Raw genomic sequence first — 22,344 nt, forward strand, 5'->3', positions numbered from 1 at the left:
ATGCACCTTGGTTCAGTTCTTCCTAGAGCTGGGGTTTTGGATGAGCTGAGATTGATCATACAGCTTGGTTCAGGAGGCTTTCGTGGCTGTCCTTAGGTTGTATGATGACAGGATGCTGCCACGGCAGACTGTCCTGGCCTGAAAATTGAGGCTTAGTTGGTCAGCTTTGACAAAATGAGGCTGTAGCACTGTAACTGGCACAGCCTGTGTGGGGACTGGAACCCACAGTGTCCATTCTCACTGGAGCCTTTGCAGCCATTGGGCTTGAGACAAATTAATTCTGGTGCATCTGCAGCCTTTCTTCAGCAGAATGAACAAGACAAATGCAGCACTCCCTTGAGCCCTGCAGCCAGCGATCTGGCTGGACCCCCCAGCCCATCTCGTGGTGGTGTAACTGTGGAAGCTGTCATGTGTTGGTTGAGGAAATGAAACCTCTGAGAAAAGGTAAAACTTCACACCTAAGCAAGGGTGACTGATTACTTCTACTACATTAAGTGCCTACAGAGGATGTCAGAAGGTGATGGGCTCTGCCATGGTCTTAAGAAATGCAGACTGATAATTTCATATCAAACTGTAATGGTACCTTGCTCCTCTGAGCACTGGGTGAAAGCCCCCTGAGGCCTGTTCAGGGTTGCTGGATCAGATACCTGGTCATTTTCTTGTATTGGATCCAAAATTACCTTAAAGACGAAGGTAGTTATTCTGCAGGCAGACACACATCGGTTAAGTGGTTTGCCTAAAATGATACGCAAGGAAAGGGCCGGGGCTAGGACTTGGTGTAAAGCTAGGAACCAAGGAACTCCAGCAGTGTCTGTCATAAAAGCAGTTATTCTTGTCTGACATGCTCAAAGAACAGCATGTACCTTTTAAAATGTATGAATGCCCAGATAAAATTCAATTATTCCTCTGGCATCCATCAGACTATTACTTTTGCCCATCTCATTGTAAAGGGGTGAATGTATAAACATTTACATAGGAGAGGCAGACCTCAGTTTATTATTATATCTGGAAACAATCAAGCTGTTGGGGTTCTTTTTCAGCTGAAATACAAGGCTGAAAGTAAATTATTTTTTTTTTTGCTCCTCGAGGGAAATTTATTCAGTAATCCCTTTTCTTTGGGCCACACACACACTGTAATTGCACTGTAAGTAACACGGTGAAATTGGATTTTTCTATTACGTTTACACGCACAGCTAGGAAGGGGAAAAGCGAATAAAGGAGAGTGCCAGTTGAAGTGCATTTTACTTTAGGGACTGCACAAAAAAGGCCACAGCAGAAGGTTAGTGGTTCCATGTCTAACTCAAGCTTAGCTTGTAACATGTGGGATTGTTTCTCCCCCCCATCAGTGTGTGTATTGTAGTGTGTCAAGTGAAGCAAGTGAACCTTGCTGTGGAGTTTGTCAGAGAGCAATTAGGGTAACGGGGCTGACCCAGAGATAAATGCTATCTGCAAACAGAGAGACCGTTCCTAGCATCTCTGCTCGTGGGATTTTGCTAATAGTTAACACAGCTCAATATGCTGAGTTGCTGGTCTCCTTGCAGCGCTGCCTACCTGCTGTGGTGGCCTATGGAGATAAACCAGTCCTAAACCCTTCTGCTGGCAAATGCTTGTTTGTCAGGCTTGTCGTACTCTGCACACGCTGGGCTCATCTCCTTCATTCATCTTTGAGAGAATCTGGTTTTATTCACAGTCTGTTTTGTATCGGCAAAACGTCTGCTTTCTGGCTCCTGGGTGGGTCCAACCAGTACTAAACAACCCTGAGCACATTGTGTCTGTCAGCAAGAGAAGGGCTAAAGACACACACGTTCTTACAAATTCAGGTCTCTGAGGGATGGGGGAGTGGGAATGGGAGCGTATCAAATGCTTTAGCTTTTGCTGGGAAACAGCTGTTGGCCTAACAGCTGCAGCATCCTTCATCACTAACCCACAGTGACTTAACTCTACAGACAAACAAAAAAAGAGCTTTGAAACATGTTCCACGCTGAGGAGGTTGGGGAGCTGTGCTCCTAACTGCTTGCAGGAGTAATTCTCGCAGCTCTCCCTTCCAACAAGACCAAACACCTGATACCAGAATGCAGCTGCTGCTGTGGTGTGGGCAGCTGCTCTTACAGAGGAGGTAAGGGGCTGCCTGTGGGTGTTCTTACTGCATTAAAACAAGCAAGTCTGCGAGAGAGTGTGAGCCTTGCTAGACTGTTAGTGCTGCTAATGGTCTGCACATTGGGGATAAAAGGAAATAGGCAGATGATAAGGATTGTGAGTCTGCTAGGTAGCAGTGTAGTTGAGCATATAACACCTGTGCATGAATGTGAGTCTCTCTAAAGTTTTTTTTTTTCCATAGATACCTCCAGATGGGGAATGTGCAACCCATCATAGCATTTCTAAGCCACCCATCCAACAAAAACGTTTGGGCAACACTCGACATGTCTCAACATCTAGAAAGTTTCTTTTAACATTATAGAGCGTGACCTCTGAGATGCCTTGAGTGAAGGGACAGAGCTCACCATGTACCCGAGTTACATATTCAGACCTTTGGGCACTGATTAGTAGCCAGGGGGGTTCACTGCCTGTTGAAACTCCTTCGCTTGGCATGGTAATCAGGTGATTACGCATACCCTGGAAAAACAGGTTGATGGTCCTGCCGCAGCTAAGTGCCTGTGGGTTAATATTAGTTGAAACAGACCACTAAAAGGAACTCAAGAGCTTGAAATGCCTCTGATGGTAGCATAGACCTGGTGGATCTGTTCTTCAGAGTCATGTTACCTAGTGCTTGCTGTGCTCAGGGCTGTCTTCAGCAACGGGTCAAGCCTTGGGCTCGGTGCAGAGCCGGTCAAGGAGCCTTGCTGTGAAGGTCAGTGACTGGCACATGACTGATGCAGTTCATTTAGGGGCGGCGTGAGGAGCTGACCGGTTTCCCTGCACCAGGAAAACGTGCCACCATGTGGAGAGTCTGCAAGGCCCATCTTCTGTGCAAACAATTTACCCGTGTGCAGCACAGGCAGGAGATCCGGTCCAGCCTCTCTCTGTTCTGCTTTAGCACAAATCTCTGGAGCCAACCTCGCCCTATGACAGTTTTCAAAAATTCCTACTTTTCCATCTTCCCTTAACTTGCCAAAGCCTGTCAGGATATGTAATTAGTCCTTGAGTTTCAATTAAGACCTTTCTCATCAATATGACATTATTTTTCCTCTTGCCCCTCCCCTTCTGTTGCAGTCTGGATTTTTTTTTTTTTTTTTCCCCAGCAGTACTTCGTAACTCCACACAAGGTAAATAGATGCTGCAACAGCTCAGTATCTTGAAAAGATTGGGCCCTGGAGAGTCCCAGCACACTCGGAGAATCTAGGTCTCGGGTACAAGCAAACCAGACGCCAGATGGGCTGGTGAGAAGCTGACGTGGTACGAGCAGGCGGAGGATTTTTGTATTCCTTCCTTCTCTTCTTTCCCAAAGGTGTGGTGTCAAATCAGCCCATTGTTCACACAGGTGGGGTCTGGCCAGAGGACCTGGCTGTCCCTGGGGAGGGACTGGTGCCCTCTTCCCCATGGCTTTACTGCGATGGCAGGAGGTGGGCTAGTTCCTTCAGCCCCAGCCCCTCCTTGTGTTTCAGGTGCTGCGTGTTCCACTGTAGGAACATAAAAATACCCTCGCAGCCTAAAAAAAAAAGATATAAACCTTCAGCTGTTCATATGCATCTGTCAGTGTGGACATAAAACAGTAGGTATGGACAATTTACATAGATTTATATGCCACGATGATAGACATTTTCATGTGTCTTAGGTAGATAAGCACAAATCCAGGGCTCACAGGACAGGGAAATACAGTGAATTACCTCTCTCTCTGGGCTACTTCTCAAGAATATTTCTGTCCTTGGGCAAATGTGAAAAGCCCAGAACTAAGACAAATTGCTCAGCTCCCCATGATTAATAAAGGAATCATTATTTTTAAACACGTGGTTTGGGACCCAATTAATATTAGTCTTTGGCTATCTTTCATACTGAGTGAACCTCAGCTTGACTGAGGTTTTATGCCGTGGAACGAAGCGATGAAAAATTCGAGTTGCATTTGAATTTGCACATAACTGCTGGTACATGGGCAAGAGCAGGAATAAGCAGTCAGTCGCCAGTGTGAAAAAGCTAGTCATGAAATCGCTAGTACTTATTTGATTGATAATAAGAGGCCTTTTTGTGCTGTTTATATATATCTAAATATCATACTGTGTTTGCGTAACTGTTTAACCTGCTCCTGGAGGGACCTTTGCGTCATGCACTTGAATGTGTAAAAAAAAAAAAAAAAAAAAAAAAAAAAGTCCTCGAGAGCCTTTAGAAAGGGTTGCAACCAGAATTAGAAAACATGTGGATGAGGTTCCTAGGGCTGCAATCACAACATGTTGTTACTTGGTTTGTTTCAGGTACGCAGCAGTCATTCAAGAGTAAAAAAGATGACTAAGGACCCAAAAGGAAAAACAAAAAAATCCCACAAACAAACAAAAAAGAGGTATGAAGATGATGGACAGTTAACTGTGGAACATGAAATAAAAAAGTTACTGGGGTCTGCTGCCTTCAGTTATCATTTACCCTGTCCACCCATTGCCCTCTGCTTGAAAAGGGAAAGGAAGAAAAAGAGGAAGAAAAACTGCGACAGGAGGGAATAAGACCATGTAAGGAAAAGAACTGAATTTAACTGGCACATGCTCTAATCCTTAGTTTATTTCTGGTTAAAAATATAGCAATCCAGTGCAGTGTAATAAGAAATCTGCTGAAAAGGTAGCAGAGAAACAGCTAAAACAGAAGCAAAGCAAAGCTTAGTCCACAAGTCAGGGCTGTACCCAACCACTCCGTATGTGAAATGTCGAGAAGGATCCGCCCCCCCCCCCCCCCCAGTATATCTGTATAAGGGTTTCATCCCACCCTCGGGGTTGCTGCCACACTCGCACCCCTTCTCCTTGTGAACAGAGCTGCAGTGGGTAGAACTGAGGGTGGCATTTGGTCCCTAGACGTACCAAATCCCAAACCAGCTGTTTGAACCATACTTGGTGATGGTGGATCACCGGCAAAGCCGATCGCCGTGGCGGGGAAGGGAGGAAACAGTACAGTCATTTTTGAAAAGCCGAGGGGACATCAGCCATTTCCAAGTAATTGAGCCAAGACCAGACTCTTGCGATTGGGACCATAACAGCTCAGAACAGGGATACGGCATCTTTAATGAGTATGCATATTATCAGTGGGGACAGGGGAGGGGAGAAAATCAAGGCAGGCATATTACAAAGATGGTATAAACAAACAAATTAAGTGACATAGAAAAAAAAAAGAATACATCCTTAAAGGCTGCCATTGCCAATGATGTTTGGTTTTTTGTTTTTCTTTTTTTTCCCTTTTTTTTTCTTTTTTTTTCCCTTTTTTTTTCTTTTTTTTTTTTTTTTTTTTCTTTTTTTTTTTACAGGGACATGTTGGAAGCTGGAATATACATCCTGCATTACAAAGTGCAAAATACTACATGCTCAGAGCCCAAGCATGATGTCTGAAACAGTCCACAGCAAGATGTAAGAGACAAACCCACCACCCTCTCCCTCCTCTCAGGGACATGCTCCAGTGCTCCTCCCTGGATGCCTTTGAAAAACAATTTCATCTTATTTTGCTTTATTGTTATCTTAAGTGGATCAGAATCGAGCCCTCTCTCCCCAGTCCTTTCCCACCAGTCTGCTCCCCGGCATCTCTTTGCACGCAGGCGTTTGGGATGGGATGCTCAAATAACGCTGCTCCTCACGTGTCGGCGAGCACGGCACGATGACCAGCAGCCGCTCAGTTTGTGTTGCTGAAGGTGCCTGCAAGGTTTTTGGGGAATCTAGACACGTGTTTTTCACCAGGAGAAATTGGCTGGGTATCAGAAGTAGCACTGGGTAGTTTTCCAGCCTTGCCATGGGGGGAGCAGCCTGGGGAGAAGGAGTGAAGGCAGGAGGGTGGTGGGGCTGCTGCTCACACCTTGTGTTCCCTATTCCCCCCCTGCCCCTAGAAATTTAGCAAAATACCAATTGCCGCTTTGTTTTAAAAACAAATAACAAAATGGGGCCCGTTGCCCTCCTCCCATCTTTCACATCTAGACAGGGTTCGTGCCTTCCCCGCGCTCCTTCTCCTTACAGCAGCGTTTCTCCATTTGTGAAGGCAGCAGGAAGAAAAGCCTGATTTTGCTTTTCTCTTGCATTTACTTGACCATTAAAGCTGTTGTGGATTTCCCTGGGAAACTCAGCCTGGAGCATCCCAAGACCCGTACATACTTCAAACAAAATCTCGCCACGGTCCCCTCATCTAGTCTCCATTTCGGGGTTCATTGCTGTTGTTATGAATACATTTTTTGGGGGGTGAGGGGAAGGGAAATGAGGTTTTATTTTGTTGGGATTCCTTCTCATCCTTTCCAGTGTTGGGGGGGCAGAGTGTTGATAGCATTTTGCCATGCCACACAGCATAGTGTTATACAAGCAAAGAATTCTGGCTAAAATCCAAAAAACATTACCCAGGAAAAAAGGCAAACTGTGAGTGAGACTCGATCGTTTGTTGTTCTTCTGTGAAAAGACTTGGAAATTGTCATAGGACAGTTCGAGTTATGATTTTTCCCTTTTTGTTGTTGTTGTTTGGGTTTTTTTTTTTTCCCTCATTCATACATGTAACTGTTATTTTTGCAAACAAGACAGTCTTGAATTAGATGAAAAAGTTAATAAACAAAATGGCGACTCCAATATTTAGTAAGATCACCATGACTACCAGGATGGGAGCTGAGCCCTGGAAGAGAAAGAGAAGGAGAGGAGTTAGAAGGCAGGTTGAAGCTGTGGCTGAGGTTGCTCTGTGTCTGGGGCTGGGAGCTGCCCTGGGTCCAGGATCCTGCAGGACAGGCAGCTCTGCAGGTGAGCAGACCCCAAACAGCTGTTTTACACCCTCCAGCCAACGATCCCGAAGCGCTTGGTGACCCTGGCTGAAGTTTTGCAGGCTGCTGCCTTGGCGATCTAAGGATAAAGATCTCCCCGAGAGGTGAGCGACCAGCAGAAGCAGGGACTAAACCCAGATCTTTTGCTCCTGTCCCTGAGGCAGTAAACGGGTCACACCGCTGGCTCATCCAAGCACAGTGTCCTCCTAAGGCAGCCCTCTGATTCTGCAAAGGCTGACAAAATCCCTCTGCCTTTTCACCAACAGAAGTCAATCAGGCTCTGCTGGGAGCCCCTTTGCTCCCCCCTGCCACTGACCCATAGCCCAAGGCATTCTTGGGGCTTGCAGCACCCCTGGTAGCACTGTCCCTCTTACGCCTCAGTGACAGCACAGCTGCTGGACTCCGGCTTTTCTGAGCTGCTTACTTTCCATCCGTTTGCCTCGATAGACGTGTATACCTGCAAGGCTTGGGGCAGACTGTTCACTGTTGCGCATCGGCACAAACAGCATCCAGGTCCCAAGGTGAGCTCCGGACCCAGTGTCTGCCACGCCAACACCTGGATGCACACCCACCAGACCCGTCGATTAAGATAGCGGTTGCTTATGGACTCCTCCAGGTCACACACATAGGAAATCTGGCCATAAAAAAATAACTAAAATTGGCTGCTTACCCGGGGTGGTCAATGAAAAGGGAAAATAACCCCAAAACTATATTGGATCATCCAGTTGTTTGGGGGAATCTTGAAAACACATTTCCCAATAAACATTCATTGTACAGGTATCCTGATAATGGCAAAAGTCAGGTCAGCACATGGTGGTCTATGTTAAGGCAACATTTTTGGGAGAGCTCTGAGAACCCTTCCTGAGGTCCAGACGGACCAAATTAAGCTCCTGGGGACTATGTGGAAACCATTGCAGCAACCTGCATCGCAGCTGGCCCGTGGCCAGACACCCCCTGCAAGGTTGCAGGGCGCCCCAGGAGCATCAGTGGCTTTCCACGGAGCATAAAGGCAGCCCAGAGAGCTTGTGGGGGACCGGGTGAGGATGTGGCTGTTGGACCCCCACAGATCCCAGGAATGACAGGAAGAGACTGCTCAGCGTCGGGACTGCAGGCAGCCCTCCCGTGCATCTTTCTGCAGAACACCAGTCAGAAAAACATCCACCCTGTCACCTCGTCCCTGCCATAAAACATTCGCTGTCCTAAAGCGTTAACGTGGCTTGCATCAGGGTGAGCAAGCGTGTGTGCAGGTAGGTGGTAGCTATTTCTCGGAGTAGCTGGTATCCTTGTCTATTCTTGCTGCAATGGAGCTGTGCCAGCTTTCCTTGCCTGGAATGATATAAATGCTTTTCTCTATGCTCCTGTCCTCCTAACAAATCTCCAGTGGCTGTGGGGTTGGCATGGGGCAGGGGTGGCTGCCCTTTCTGAGCGAGTCCTTGTACCACTCTGCAGAGCTGCTGGGAAAAAAAAATAAAAAAATAAAAAAAAAATTAGCTCCTTGCTGGCCAGAGATCGTTTCTCTTCTAAGCAGGCTGATTCAGTTCGCGTTTGGGAGTGGGTGGGAGCGGGGATGCTGGAGCTTGCTGGAAAGGCATATTTGTAGCTTAGCAACAGGGTCAAAGGAAGCCAACCAAATGGAGGGATTGCGGAGAGCCTCTCCTGGCAGCCAGGTATCCACGCCTGACTGCTTCCAGCAAATCTCTCCGCCTGCACCACGCAAAGCCTTTCAAAGGCAGAAACCACCCCCCTGTTGCCGCTCCCCCCTACCCAAGCCTTGCTGCTGCCAAGCGCTGCGATGCCGTGTGTTATTTACATTTGGGGGGTTTAGCTTCATTTCAAAAGATTATTGGGTTTTACGATTTTTGAGCTCGTGTTAATATAATAACAGATTGCAAGTGATTATCACTGTCATTGTTTCTGTTGGCAGGGCACCACAGAGACACAAATGCCTTTGGTTCCCTCCACCTCGCAGCCAGGGAAGGACTTAATTGCTCTCTCTCCACTTGCATTAGCCTTGGTCCACTCACCATTTGATTTCCCCTGCCAAAGAAGCAGCAACCATTTCTGCCCCTGCTCTGCTCGGGCTACCGTCTCGTTTCAATACCACGAAGGAAGCAAAGTCGTATATAACCTGATGTGACTCGGGATAATCTGGAGGCTGCTTCCTCCTCCCTGACGAAGAGCAGGACTGGCTGCCCCTTGGTTCTCTGCTGTTTGAGTTTTACCCGCTCCCCCAAACCGGACACTTGGACTGACCGAGATCACAACCCTTTGTTGTGTTGCTCTGAACTTGTGTTCAGAGGATGCTGATGGGATGGTGTCCCGGGAGGAAGCGCGCCCTTCGTTTCTATACCAGTACATCAAAGTCACGCCTTCCATCTAGAAAAGCGGGAGGAGGCCACACGCGCGTACCCGCTGGCACAGCAGCAACTGGATTCCCGTGCACGAATGTTTTGCTCAGCTCCCTGGCTCAGTCTATGTGCATCTTGCATCCTCTGTTCTGTGCAGAGGCAGGAGAAAACGCTTGCCTTGCCTGCGTCTGCGGGGCCTTCTGCATTTGCCAGCAACAGCATCCCAGAAATAGGATGACCAGGGAGGGGAGGGGTCTCTGCACACTGTACAGCTCAAATCTGAAAGTCTGGCAACCTACATATTCTGCTTTCTTTTTGCAGTTCCCTCTTTTCAACACCCTCTTCCTTGTGCCGACCCCGCCAAGGGCTCTCCGTCAGCACTCGCAGGTAGGGCTGCTCTCCCCGGTGAGATGCTGGTGTATCTTGGCAGGGGCTGGAGTCCTGCCTGTGGCAGCTGGTGGATAAGCAGCTTTGCGACTCTGAAGCTTCTGTTTTAGCTCCAATTACGAATCCTGCTGCATTTCTAAATGCTTATGTCTGGCTTATTTCTAACTTGTAAGGTCTTTGTGCCTTAACCTCTGCTCGGGGGAAACGCTTGCCCTTCTCCCCTTTGATGGCAAGGATGTCCTGGGATATGTGTCATCTGCTTCTAAGAAATGATTCCTGCTCAGTGCCCAAGCAGAAGATGAATCACTTCTGGGTTTGTGCTTCGGAAGAGATGTTTTGCTGAGCCCAGCCTGGCAATAGGTCAGTGAACTCCCTTTTGCTGCAGCTACTGCCAGCGTTATTAGAACTAGCAGCTTTGGCGACTCTTCACGCCACATGCTCGCCCTCTAACACGGGCCACCCACATTTAGGAAGAAGAGACAGGACCCCTGATTTGCAACTGTGCATGTTGCTTTATAGTAGTCCGGCGGGGCTTTATCACATCTCTGGCCCCCTTGAGACTTAGGAAAGCCCAAACAAAACCCCCAGGCCAGATGTATCGCAGGCTCTGGGGTGCTAGAAAGGCAGGAGTTGACCGATTTTCTGAGCCTTGGGGTTTGTGTGTCAAAGACAGCAAGCAGCCTGCAAATCTCTTCCTTTTTATCCCTTCTTTTTAAAAGCTACAACACTCTCTTTAGCCCTGAAATAGTAGTGCTCAAGCAGGCCGGCAGGAACTGCAGAGATTTGTTTAAACTACCCTGCCTGCCATTCAGGAGCCGGGGCTCTGCTGTGAAATGCTGTGCTGCCTCCCAGCGCAGTGCCCGCAAGTCCAGAACCTGCTTTACTGGGAAGCAGACGCCAGTTGGCAGCGTCCTCTCACCCAATTTTAGCTGTCTAAACGTTAGACATCTAGTCTGCGCTAACCATCTAGGCTGTCTGTAGACCATGTGACGTGAGATGAATTCCACCCAGAATGGTTACCAGCCTGGCTCCAGGAAAGGAAAAATTAAATCAGGCTCTGGTGTGCCTAAGCATCATCCGGCATACTGGCTGATGGCAAATCTCATCAGCAAAACAAGGCAGCTCTGGGGCTGGGATTTCTTGTTTTTATTTTTTATAATAAGGTCCCTGGACTCCTTCATAGGAGGAGGAAAACATCTGCCAAGGACAGGCAACATACACCAGTATCGGCTGCGTTGAAACGGTCCTACTGTATCGATGGGGATGGTCTCCAAGGACTTTTACAATTTCCTCCGAAGTCTAGAGAGCTGCAACACAGACCCAAACCCACGGAAACACTAAAATGTAAATAAACCCCTGTTATGGCACAGGGGTGGTAACAGTAATTGTAGCTGTAGAAGTTAGGAGTGAAGGTTTCCTCCAGTCTGTGGTTTTGGGCACGCTGCAGCTCTGATGGTAGCTGTGGCTGAGCACCACCATTTCTGTCCCCTCTGTTTTGTTTGGCTTTATCCTTTAACTGTTGTGTAGCAACTCAGGAGTCTTACTGGGAATACAAGGGACAGCTGGTTTACAAATACAATTGTGGCATAATTAATTTAAGCATTAACAATCCATTATTATCTGTTATCGCAGGGTACAAGCTCTGTCTCCCTGCCATGGAAACCATAGTGCAGGTTACCTAGGAATCCCTCTGGGATCTATTAAGTGCAATTACTAAAGGACTTGGATCAGCAAAAAATATATATGCATTGTTTTCCAGCCTCAGCACTGCGGAAAGTGCTGAAAACTTAGCAGCTCCGTGACATTTGTGCTGAATTGTCACATAATTGCCAGGAACAGGCTGCTGTGAAACGGTTAAGGAGCATTTAGCAAAAGAAACATAAGGGATTCACTTTGCTTTCTCCAGCGTATTACAGCATCTCCCGTGACTCGAGGAAGGCAGCCCAGGAGATGCTGAATGAGCCCGTGCAAGGGGAACAGGCACTTGATACCAGTGTGCAGCTGAGTCGGGTGGTACGGGGAAACCTGCTCCTGCAGAGAAAGGTGGCTAAAGTGAATTTAGTGAATCTCGGGATTTATCCCGAGATGGTGTCTCTTCATGAACTGTTTTGTCACCCCTGGTTCAACCCTCCCATTACAGGCGCCTGCGCCGCCAGGAGCGAGCCGTGTGTTTGGAGCTGTATGTGTGGTTTTAAGATTTTTGGTTCTTGTGTGGTCAAAAGCTGGCATTTGACCTGACCCCAACTTTTTCCCAAGCTAGTATAAGATGTGGAGTTGGGCTCAAAACCCTAAAATGAATCCAGGATGACAGAGGCATAGTCAGCAGGGTGCTCTCTTCAGGTACATCAAAGGGCCCCCCTGAGATTAAAAGGGTTTTTAAAGGACCCTGTCAAGTTAAACATCACATTTCTCTCTGAACATTATTTACCTTGTGTTGTTACAAGTAATGCCTGCGATGTCTGTACATGAAAGAAATTAGAGGAAGAACAGTTTCCGATTATGATTTGTCTTAAAAAGAGACACCCTGGCACCCTTTCTTTGCGCATGTGACAGCCCTGCCCACGCAGGCTGCAGTGGTGGCGATGCTCAGACCTGGCTCATCTCTGGAGGTGTGATGGCACGTGGGTGTCTGCAGGACTGATCTTCCTCCTCGCTCCCGTGTAATTACAGCTTATACTTGTAGGGACGTGTGGATGTGCCACGGCCATTTGGGATTGGGGTTTGAACCTGTTTGAGACGAGAGAAATAAGGAAAACCCAGACGCGCCTGTGTTAGGAGACCTGCTGAAGGTTCCCAATGGGAAAAAAAATAAATGGAAAAACCTGAAGCAAGAAGACTGAGAAGACCACAGGGATAAGCCACAGGGTTTAGTCCCAGGGAGGCGAACCACAGAAAGGTCCCCTGGCCCCTTTCCCAGCAGACTGGTCCAGAGGTAGACAGACGGGAGCGACTCCACGCACGGCATCATGCCTGGTCTGAGATGCAGGTGAAGATGCACAATTCCAACAGCGGGTGCCCGTTCGGGGCAGGGGCAAGAGCCAGCAGTTATTTTTCTCTCATTTTACACTCTTCAGGGCTCGAGATGTTTAACTTTTCTGAAGGAAAACACTCCACCTCAAGGTCAATCCCTTCAAGAATAACCCCGTAGCTGCTGGAGAAGGGAGCATCCATCGCCCACATCGGCAGGATGGTGCCATTCCTGGGGCGTGTGGCTGCGCTGCAGCCCCCTCCCTTGCTCCGCGGAAGCCTGGGCTGAGCCCCTGCCCGGGCACCCTCCCTCGCAGGGCTCCGGCTGCCTGGCACTCCGGCACAGCCCGGCACTGCCTGCAGATTGGCTGCCTCCTCCTCACTTTCCCCAGCGACAGCGAAACCTGCTCAGAATATCTTGATGGCAAATACGCCCCTCGCGCAGCGAGAGAGCGAGGAAGATGCTGCGGCAGCTGGAATCCCTGCCTGGCTCCCCGGCGGGTACCGGCAGGCAGTAATGGGGTCCCTCTGCCATCCCGAACCCGGCAGTTAGGGATCCCAACCATCTCCATTTGCTGCAGCTGGTCCCCCCGGTTGGTTTGCTGTTAAGAGGCAGTACCGTTAGAAAACAGCTGAGACCACTGAGATTTTATCCGACAGCATGTGACAATGGAAGGAAATGTCAGGGGTGGCTGGGGTGGGGTTTTTTTTGGCTGCTGCCCTACTGTCAGGCTGTCTCAATGAGAAGAGACGGGGGGATTTTAAAGGGCTAAGTCTTAAGCCTACTCACATCTCCAGGGTGCCTTTAGTGAGACCACGACGTGTCCCTAGAAGTCTTCATCTGAATGTCTGTGATCGCTCCTGCTAAATGAGGACAGGCAGATGAATCAGGCTCTGTTCATGCCTGAGCACTGGCCCTTCTCACAGGCACGCTGAGGCCTCTGTGCCTAAGACACTTCTTTTCCTTTTTAGAAGCTGCAGATGTTCAGCACCTGCAGAAAAGGAGATGTATTCCTTTTTTTCCCCCCAACCCTAAAAATGTGATGTTTTCTGCTGATGGATAAAAGGCTTGCTGGCACTTTAGAAAGCCTCTTTCCTTTCCAGCATCTCAACAATTCCTTTTTTCCTTTCCTATTTTAGATCTTCTCAAAGGCTCAGGCACCTTGAGCTTTGTGCTTCGTGGGCCTTTAAGGCCAGAAAGGATGGTGACGTCCATGTAAGTCCCTTAATCCGACAACACTGACACCGGTCCTGGCACGTTGGTTTCCGTCTTCATCCGCCCGAACGATGACAACTGATGTGAGTTTGTTCTGTGCACGCCGGGGTCAGCGCACACAGGGCCACAGAACGATCAGGTGGCTTTAAATGCAATTTTCAAGGGTTTGTATGACTGCACCGCTGGCTTGATGACCCTGAAACCCCAAAGTCCCCTGATAGTGAACACAAAGCAGTGCTGAATTTCATCAATGTTATTGAGTGGTGGCCTCAAGAAATGACCTTTATATAGAAGCAATTTTCAATTACCAACGTGCAGCCCCAACGAAGGGGGGTTCTGGGATCTTCTTTTTAAGGGACTGGTGAAAAATGACTGAGAACTAAGTTCCTGTAGCTCATATAGCAACCTATGTGTCTGACTCCTTTACAGAGGTCTGCATTCCCACCTGGGGACGCACTGCAAAAGGTTGGATGCCAAGGCACCCCACAGCCCCGATCTGGTCCAGCCTTGTTTCTAAGGTAGAGATCAAAATCAGTGATAGTTTTAAGACTGCATTTTTGCAAGACCTGCACCCCCACCCCATTCCTGCGAGCACTGCCAGAGGTGTGCTTGCTCTCGAAGCTGACGCTGGCACTCCAACACAGAGCCAACCCACCGGGCTCATCGATGCCATGTGTAGAGCTGGGTTATGGCAGATTATTTTTAAAACAAGATAACCTGTGTGGGTGACCTCAGTTCTGCGCAGGGATACTCCAGGTAGGGCAAAAATAGCCCTACTCAGCTAAAAGCATCCTTCCCGTTCATTGGCAGGCACCTTTCTGAAAGAGCCCAGCTGTCTGGGAGATGAGAAATGCCCTTTTCAGTGAGCAGCTTCACAGATGGCAGTGCTGTGGATCACAGGGAAGCAGGCTGTCATGCAAGCTGAAACGGCGTGGGCTCTACACGCGTGCACGTACACGCGTGCGCACAGCCGGCCTCTCCCGGGAGCTGTGGTTTGCCTGTACGCTGGAGGCGAGCTGCTGGGAGTCCGGAGGGGAGGGGTATTTCAGGCTGGCATGAGAAATGGGGCTTTGGGGAAGCTGGGGAGCTTTAATTCTGTGTGAAAAGACCTGGAGCGTGAGCAGGTCGCAGTGATTTTTGTTGCGGGACTGAGCGTGCAAGTGCCCCACATCACTGAGCGTGCACAGAGAGAGGTGGGTGTGGGGACTGGGGAGTAGATCCCCCTTATCCTTCCCCTCCTCTTCCTCGGGGACCCTCTGTGCTCACCGAAGTCTGAAATGCTTTGAGATACTTGATGGCAGATGCAGGCACAGTCCTGGCGTTAGGCAGGAGGTTGGAACACAAATCACCAAACCTCCCATTCCTCTCCTACACCTGCTTCCCCTGCTCCTGTCCGACCACCCCTCTCCCTGCCAGGCCACTGGAACAAAACCCTGCCAGCACAGTGCAATTCTTGCTAGAACAAATTGTTGCTGGCATTGTAGGTTATTTAAATCCACATATTATCTCTTCCTCTGTATTGCATTAGCTTCCTCCCAAACCTTCACCATCTGTTCCACCCTCGGTTATGAATGTGAGAAAACTGAACATGCTGCTTCACAGCTACAGCACTTAAAAAGTATGATGTGCATCCTAATGGCTTTTCTGTGTGCCTTTACGTGCAGGCTGTGCCCCTTTGTTAGTGCCCGGGATTCACTCCTATAGCCATTGCCGTTACGGTGCATTAGCTGCTATTTACCTCCAGTGCTGCGGCTCAAGCCCTCCTCCCCGGGCATGGTGGCTCTGGCATGTGGGCTGGGGTCTGCCTGTGAGGCGGGAGCCTTTGCAGCACGTCTGACTTGGGCTGCCTGGGCACAGACACCAGGACTGCTTGTGCCAGCCATCCCCCTGAGGAACGCGTGGCTCGCAGCGAGAAGAAACGCTGCTTTCCTTTCCCCCCGTGGGGACCCGTGCCTCTCCCAGCTCCCTGCCGCTGTGGGAGGTCACATTATCAACGGTGCTGGACAAACTGCCAGTACCAGGACTTCAGCAGGGTTGATGTCCATGCAATTACTGCTGCTGCCTTCCCCTCTGAAAGCTTGTCAGGCTCCTAGTGCTGCCTGCCATTGCTGCGGCGCTTCGCGGGCGCCTACGCCAGCAGGTGAGGACAGCCCGGTCCAGCCTGGGCACCCGCCACCTGCTCAGGGCTGCGTGCTCGGGGCTGCCTTCGCTTGGTGCTCTTTTTTCATCCGGACTGGCAAGATGTGTCCTACAGTGCCGTCCACCAGCAAACACCCTGCGTTCAGCTCTTCTTAAATGCTGTGTGGGTGCTTTCAAGCCTGTGCCGGAGCTTGCAAGATGAATAGGAAGCCAGAAAGCTACAGGGCTGGGGGTGGGGGTGGGGTGGGGTGAGTTATCCGCAGCCACAGCAGGGAAACTGTGGCAGATCTGTAGTTTAGTCCTTCCTGCATCCCGGCTGCTCTCGGGCTGCAGATGTCACCACTCCCTCCTCTCTCCCACCCCTTCGCTCCCATCCCTTGGCTGCAGGTGCCGACACCTTTGCTCTGCCTGCAGAGCCGTTGGCAGGCGGCTGGAGAAGCGGGGATGCTGTAGGTATGGCAACAGTAATCACCCGTTATAAACCATGATGCCCAAACTTTCGGCGTGACTGACAAATGTAATTTCGGTTTCATGATCCCTGTCTCCCAAACAACCAGGCATCATCTTCTGCTACCCTGACAGGGGGATTTAGCTCCTTCCTTCTGCCAGAGCCTGAAATGCCACCAACTGAGCGTTACAGATTTTCCTTTCTCCTGTGGAGGTCTGGCCTGGGCTGTGGCACACCCAGCAGCATGGGACCCCTCCAGCCCTGCTCTGTGTTTGACACTGACCCGACAAGAGGCAGTTTGGAGCGGTGTTGGTTTCCCCACTGCTCCCATCAGATACCCATCACCTCTCCCAGCAATGCCAAACCAACGGGGAGAACAGGTGGGGGAGCTGCTCTCAACGGTAAGTCTGGAAATCATCAAAAAACAGGGCTGGAAAGGACCTGAAAAATCACACAGCTCAGCCTTCTCCCAAGGCTGGCTCAGCTCTGTCCATGTCACATCTGAGCTGAAGATGTCCAGCCAGGTCTTACACCACCTCCTCCTGCCCAGCCACCACGGCCTCCCCAGGCAAGTTACTGCAGCCCCCAACTCACAAGTGACGGCTACTGGCTAACCACTGCCTCTAATGCTTGAATTTAAGCATTATTCTGTTTTTATAATTATCCCATTAATTCTGTTCACTGAGAACAGATTATTCCCTTCTACTTTGCAGCGGCTCTTTTATGTGTTTGAAGATCGCTCCATCTCCTCTTCCCTAGCCTGGACACCACCAGCTCTTCCCAGGAGCCAGTTGTTAATGCCCAACGTGTCTTTGCCTCTCCTGAAACCAGGAGCCCAGGACTGGGTGTCTCACAAGGGGTTATCCTCCACGTCCCATAAGTTATGCTCCAGCTTAGAAAGTGTGCTTGTGCTCTTCAGAGTGAGCGTACAGACTGACGTTTGGCTGTAACCTGCTACACCACCCTGACCCGCAGAGCTCTAGTAGCCCACTACCCTTGCTTTCCCTGCCTAGGTACCTTTCCCAAATTGCATCCTCTTGACTGTGGTTTGCCAAGACCCTTTTGCACTGCATCCCCCCACTGAGCGGCTTGTACCCCCTCCTGCCTCAGCAGCATCCACGCACCAAAACACCTGAGCTGTACGCACCGTGCGGGTCAGCACCGGCAGCCCCCAGCAGTGGCCAGCGCAGGGATGCAACCTCTTTGCAATGTCCCCTGTGCCGTGACCATGGAGTCCCTCATCCACCTGGGTCAGGCCTCCAGTGCGACATGGAGACAAGGCCACCGCTCCGGCAGGCAGTGCCATCGCACAGCGGCAGTGACGGGGAGCGGCGACGGGCTGACGTGATGCTCAGCCACCGGCATTTAAGAACTGATGTGATGTTGCAACAGGGTCACGCTGCGCTCCTGGGCCGGCATGAAGTTCTGTCACCTAACCGAACTTCAGGGAAGCATCACCCACACCTCCCCTGCTCCTGCAGCTTTTCCGCCAGGTGAGTGCTCAAAATCCCAGCGATAACGTATTTTTATCACTGGCCCCAGGGCTGGATTGTAAAACAAACTCAAACTTGTGGCTCGCATCCTCCAGTGCGAAACCTGCTGCTCCCACCAAGGCCGTGGAGAAACCCCCCCAGCGACTTCCCACACACGCTATCACGCAGCGTGGGAGAAAGGAGGAGGGGGGATTCAAGGCACAAAGCCACAATAATTCGGGGGTCAGCCCGGCAGAGGGACCTCCCCCCGCTCCGCTGCAGTACCACAACAGCTCTGCACCGGGTTTCTCGGCCAGATTTCAAGATGCAATTTTGCCTACTTACCGTACTGGATTTGAGCGCATCCCCATTGTCCTCTTCAGATTCTAGTGCAACAGGTAAAGATTTCTGTGGCGGGGAGAAGGTTAAGTCCCACCTTAGTAGCCGAGGTTCAGCTTTGTCCCCGAATCTCAGGTTTTCCAGTTTCTGCACCGTGGGCTCGGCAGAGGGAGCTGGCCTGAAATTCTCTTTGTTCTGGGACTTAGACCTCAGTCTCTGAACCCCGAAGCCCCGGTCTTCCCCACGGTGGTCATCAGCCATGCTCCTGCAGGGTCCCCCTTTGCTATAGTGTCTTTTTTGGGTGTGAATCTCTTGCATATAAGAATCCATCCTCATAAGGGGCTTCATCTCCATCTCGTAATTGCTCATCTTCTCCTCGTCTAGCTCAAGCAGCTTGGAGCTCCCTGAGCTGTGGTTGTGGGACCTGTGGTGGGAAGTCCATGAAACCGTGGCTGGGGAATCTGTCCACCTCTCTCTTTGCTTGTGGTTGGAGGCCGAATGTTTGTGTCCTCCACTCCGACCTCTGTAGTCTTCAGGGATGGAGGCGGACCCCAGCTGACCGCTGCGCAGCGTCCCGCTTCTCACACCGCGAGTCCCGCTGACCTTCTCTTCGCTCCAGCTGTTGGGTCGCAAGTAATCCCCACCGCGTCCCTCCAGCAACATCTGGATCTCCCCACCCCTCTCTTCGTCCACCGAGACCTGCCTGGAGAAGTGCGTGCTCTTGTTCCTGCAGGAAGGCCCCAGGGGCGGCGTGGAGGAGGGACTGGCGGGGAAGCTCTGCAGCGGGCTGTCGTCGGGAGTCAGGTCGGACGGGGTGGTCCCTTTGCGGTACAGCTCGGGGCTCTCTTGTTGGAGGGGCGTCCCGGTGGAGAGGACCTCAATGTCATCGCTCGAGTTCTGGCGCTTCGGTCTCTGGCATTCGAGCCCTTTTTGTGTAGTCGTTAGAAGAGAGAGGGAGAGAGAAATGCAACAGGATTATTTCTATTCTGTGGGCACCCACCTGGTTTTTCATGTCAAAGAACAGGGCTGAGGGTGCCGGGCAGCAGGGGAACCGCGGGGCAAGGTCAGGATGGCGGCAGCTTAGCACAGTAAACAGAGCCGCGCGGTGTGAGCGGCTGCAGCCCGGCACGGGAGACGGTTTGGCATCAGCTACAGCATTGTCAGGACAGGGGCATCCCCCGTGAAGGTTGTGTTCCTCCACTGCTGTTAACTCAAGGGCCACCACCCTTTTAGAGACAACCGGGCATCACTGTGGCTCTCCTTTCCAGCTGAGCCAAACAGGCTCCACAGTGGGTGTCCTCGTCAGGCACCCTGCCTGGGGCTCAGGGAACCGCCTGTGCGTGCTACCAGCAAAATGACTTGCAATAGTTTTGCAGCCCCAGCGATGTGGGGAAGCCACTTGGGATGCAGAGCTGCTGGGAGCCCTGTGCAGGCAGAGGAGCGGGCTCAAAAGCAGCCCGCATGGCTCCACGGCACCACGCCTGCGCTGAGCACGCTGCCACTCCCTGTGTTAAGGGGGTTACGTCCCTGTCCGTTGACTTTGTTTGGGGGGGGGGATCCATCTGACCCCCCTTTCCCACCAGTTCCCGGTCTGCCAGCATGAGAGGGGCAACCTGCGGTGCAGCTGGTGGCAGCCCATGGCTCACGCCGTGCCCTGCGCTTGTGTGCCGGGCGCCGGGATCAGGGAGATGGTCCCATCTGGAGAGATGTGCAAGCCTCCCACTAAGGAAGCCCCCCCCCCCCCCCCCCCCCAACCATGTATCCCCCAGCTTTCCTGCCCCATGCAGACACGGAGGGCGGGACGTTTGGGGAGCACGCGGGCAGCCGTGCCCCACATGCTCAGGCAGGAGCACGCGTGTTCAGAGCTACATGAGTGCAATAGACACCATCACCCTTATTTCGCTGTGCATTTCACTCCCCTCGAGCCCAGAGCACACCCCAGACAGTGTCTCCCTAGGGACAGGGACTTCAGGAGCGGCTGAGTGTCTTCTGCTGGAGGTGACCAGCTGGTGAGAAACATGTCGCTTCTCCAGACAATTAGAAAAAAACCCTGCAACTTATTAATCATTGATGAAACACCAGATTATTTCAAGGGGGTGCAAGCTAATAGTGGTTAATTCTCATTTTACCCTCTCAAGGCGTAGCTGTTCTCAGCTAAAGCCATGCTAAATTACGTGAATAATTTGATAAATATATTAACTGCCTAATGCCCCTGAAATGCATCTAATTGCAATTTCTATGGCTAGACAAGAAATGAGTCTCAAAAAGGAAGAACTCAATTTCTTACCATCGTTTAAAAAGAAATGCTCTGAAGCGCCTGCTCTAATCTCTCCACTTCTGCCGAGTAATTTTCTCTATCGCATCTTCTTGGGGAGCTGCTGCGGCTGGGACGTGCCTTCGCCCGCAGCCATCCCTGCGTCCCACCGCATCCATGGTCTGGATACACGCAGGGGATGCCAGGAGCATGGGGACAGATGTCCCCATTGGAGCACTTGCAGGGGAGGGAAATAGTAACAAGGCTGCTTGGAAATTTCCTACTGAAGCAATTTCTTGATGGGAAATGATCTGCTAGCGACTGTCATTTTTTGGGGGTATCACTTGCCACGGAAAATCGCGTTTGTGTTTTGGGACAATACTCAGATAGTTCAGCCTTAGTTCGTTCCCTGTGTCCCTGTTTGTCTGTGGGAGACTGAACCTCCTGGGATTTATCTGGAGCCCCTGAGCAATCCTTGTACTGGTGGGAAACTGCTGTGAAGGTGGAGTTCACCCCCTCTCTTTTCACGCAGAATAACTGTCTCTGGAGAAAGGTACAGACTGATTCTGTGGCTGCTGTTCAGATGTTCCCATTCCAGCCACCTCCAGCATCACAGATGGGAAACTGAGGCAGGGAGGGAATAAATGACTTCACACGAGAAGGCTGGGAAGCCAGCTACTGAAGTGGGCTCACCCGAGACTGGGGGTGTCCCTGTTGGTCTCAGGCTTTGACCAAATCTTCCCCAGTTCAGGTCTGCGGGCCTCTTGCTGGACTTGCAGGGATTCGAAAGCTTCCCACGAGCTCCAATGACCCCAAAGCCGATCTCCAAGGGCACAACCAGCCACAGCCTCACTACACCCACTGCTCCCGCACAGCACCGCCAACCCCCATCTCCCCCGGTCCCCCGAGCCCCACGACGGAGACAGGAAAGCCCAGTGATGCTCCAGCATCTTCACCCTGCAGACCCACACCAGGGACCACGTTATTAAGCATCCTCTTGTCCTAAACCTTCCTCACCCAGCCCTGCAGTGAGCTGCTCTAATCCTGCCTCCCCATGGGTTAATTCCTTGAGTTTTGTAGCCCCTGGCTGGGGCTCCCGATGAGCAGGTGCCCACGGCGCTGGGACACGCCACCCCTCCAGCCCCGGAGCCCCGCAGCGACGCAGGTGTTTCCTTGCGGAGGAGCTCAACAGATGCACAGTGCCAGCTTTCGACACCCAAGGATGTGCAACAATTATTTGGAGCTAAAATTAGTCGAGGAGCACGTGATGTTCCTGGAAGAACGGTTGTGAAAGCGCAAAGGAGGATGCTGAGCACCAAATCTGGATTTCCAGCAGGATTGAGGCAACCCTGCCCAGCCAGCTGCGGCATATTCAAAGCCGAGCACGTGCCCCCAGCTGCTGCCGTGCCCCCGAGGACCCACGTACGGGATCTGGTGCGGTGTTGAGCTCCTGCCTCTGCCACTGACGTGTTGCCATCACCCCCAGGGAGGCAATTCACCAGCACCATCCAGCCCGTGGGCTGAACCGGGGAGGCACAACCTCATGATGGGAACGTGGCAGATCCCCTTGGCAGGCAGAGATGGAAAAGCACAGAGGAGAGGGTGATGCAGGGTACCGAGCCGGGATATTTTTGTTTTTTCCAGGTGAAGGCCTCAGGGCACTGCTGTGGCACGTATGGGGGTGCTGGAGCCAGAGCCGGTGCCTGCAGGGCTGGAGTCTGTGTCCCTTCACGCAGGGGTGGCACTGTGGGTGAGGGGCCAGGATGCCTGCAGGGCTGACACTGAGGGGGGCATGAAACCCCCCGTGATGCTGCGAAGGTGAGCGGCACCGAGCACCCACAGTGCTGTGCAAGGGGGGCACATC

General features: G+C 51.3%; 1 protein-coding gene across 1 annotated transcript in view; it reads right to left on the reverse strand.

Annotated features, from left to right (window-relative positions):
* Positions 1 to 6,602: 6,602 nt before the first annotated feature.
* JPH3 (junctophilin 3) overlaps positions 6,603 to 22,344 on the reverse strand; it is a 57,671-nt gene continuing 41,929 nt past the window's right edge. Inside the window, exons 4-5 of the mRNA XM_040615610.1 lie at positions 18,233 to 19,152; positions 6,603 to 6,768 (exon numbers count right to left, since the gene is read on the reverse strand). Coding sequence (XP_040471544.1) covers positions 6,688 to 6,768; positions 18,233 to 19,152 — 1,001 coding nt within the window. The 3' untranslated portion in view covers positions 6,603 to 6,687. The remainder of the gene's footprint in view (positions 6,769 to 18,232; positions 19,153 to 22,344) is intronic.

The sequence above is a fragment of the Falco naumanni genome, chromosome 15, assembly GCF_017639655.2.
Source record: "Falco naumanni isolate bFalNau1 chromosome 15, bFalNau1.pat, whole genome shotgun sequence".
NCBI classification, from domain to species: Eukaryota; Metazoa; Chordata; class Aves; order Falconiformes; family Falconidae; genus Falco; species Falco naumanni.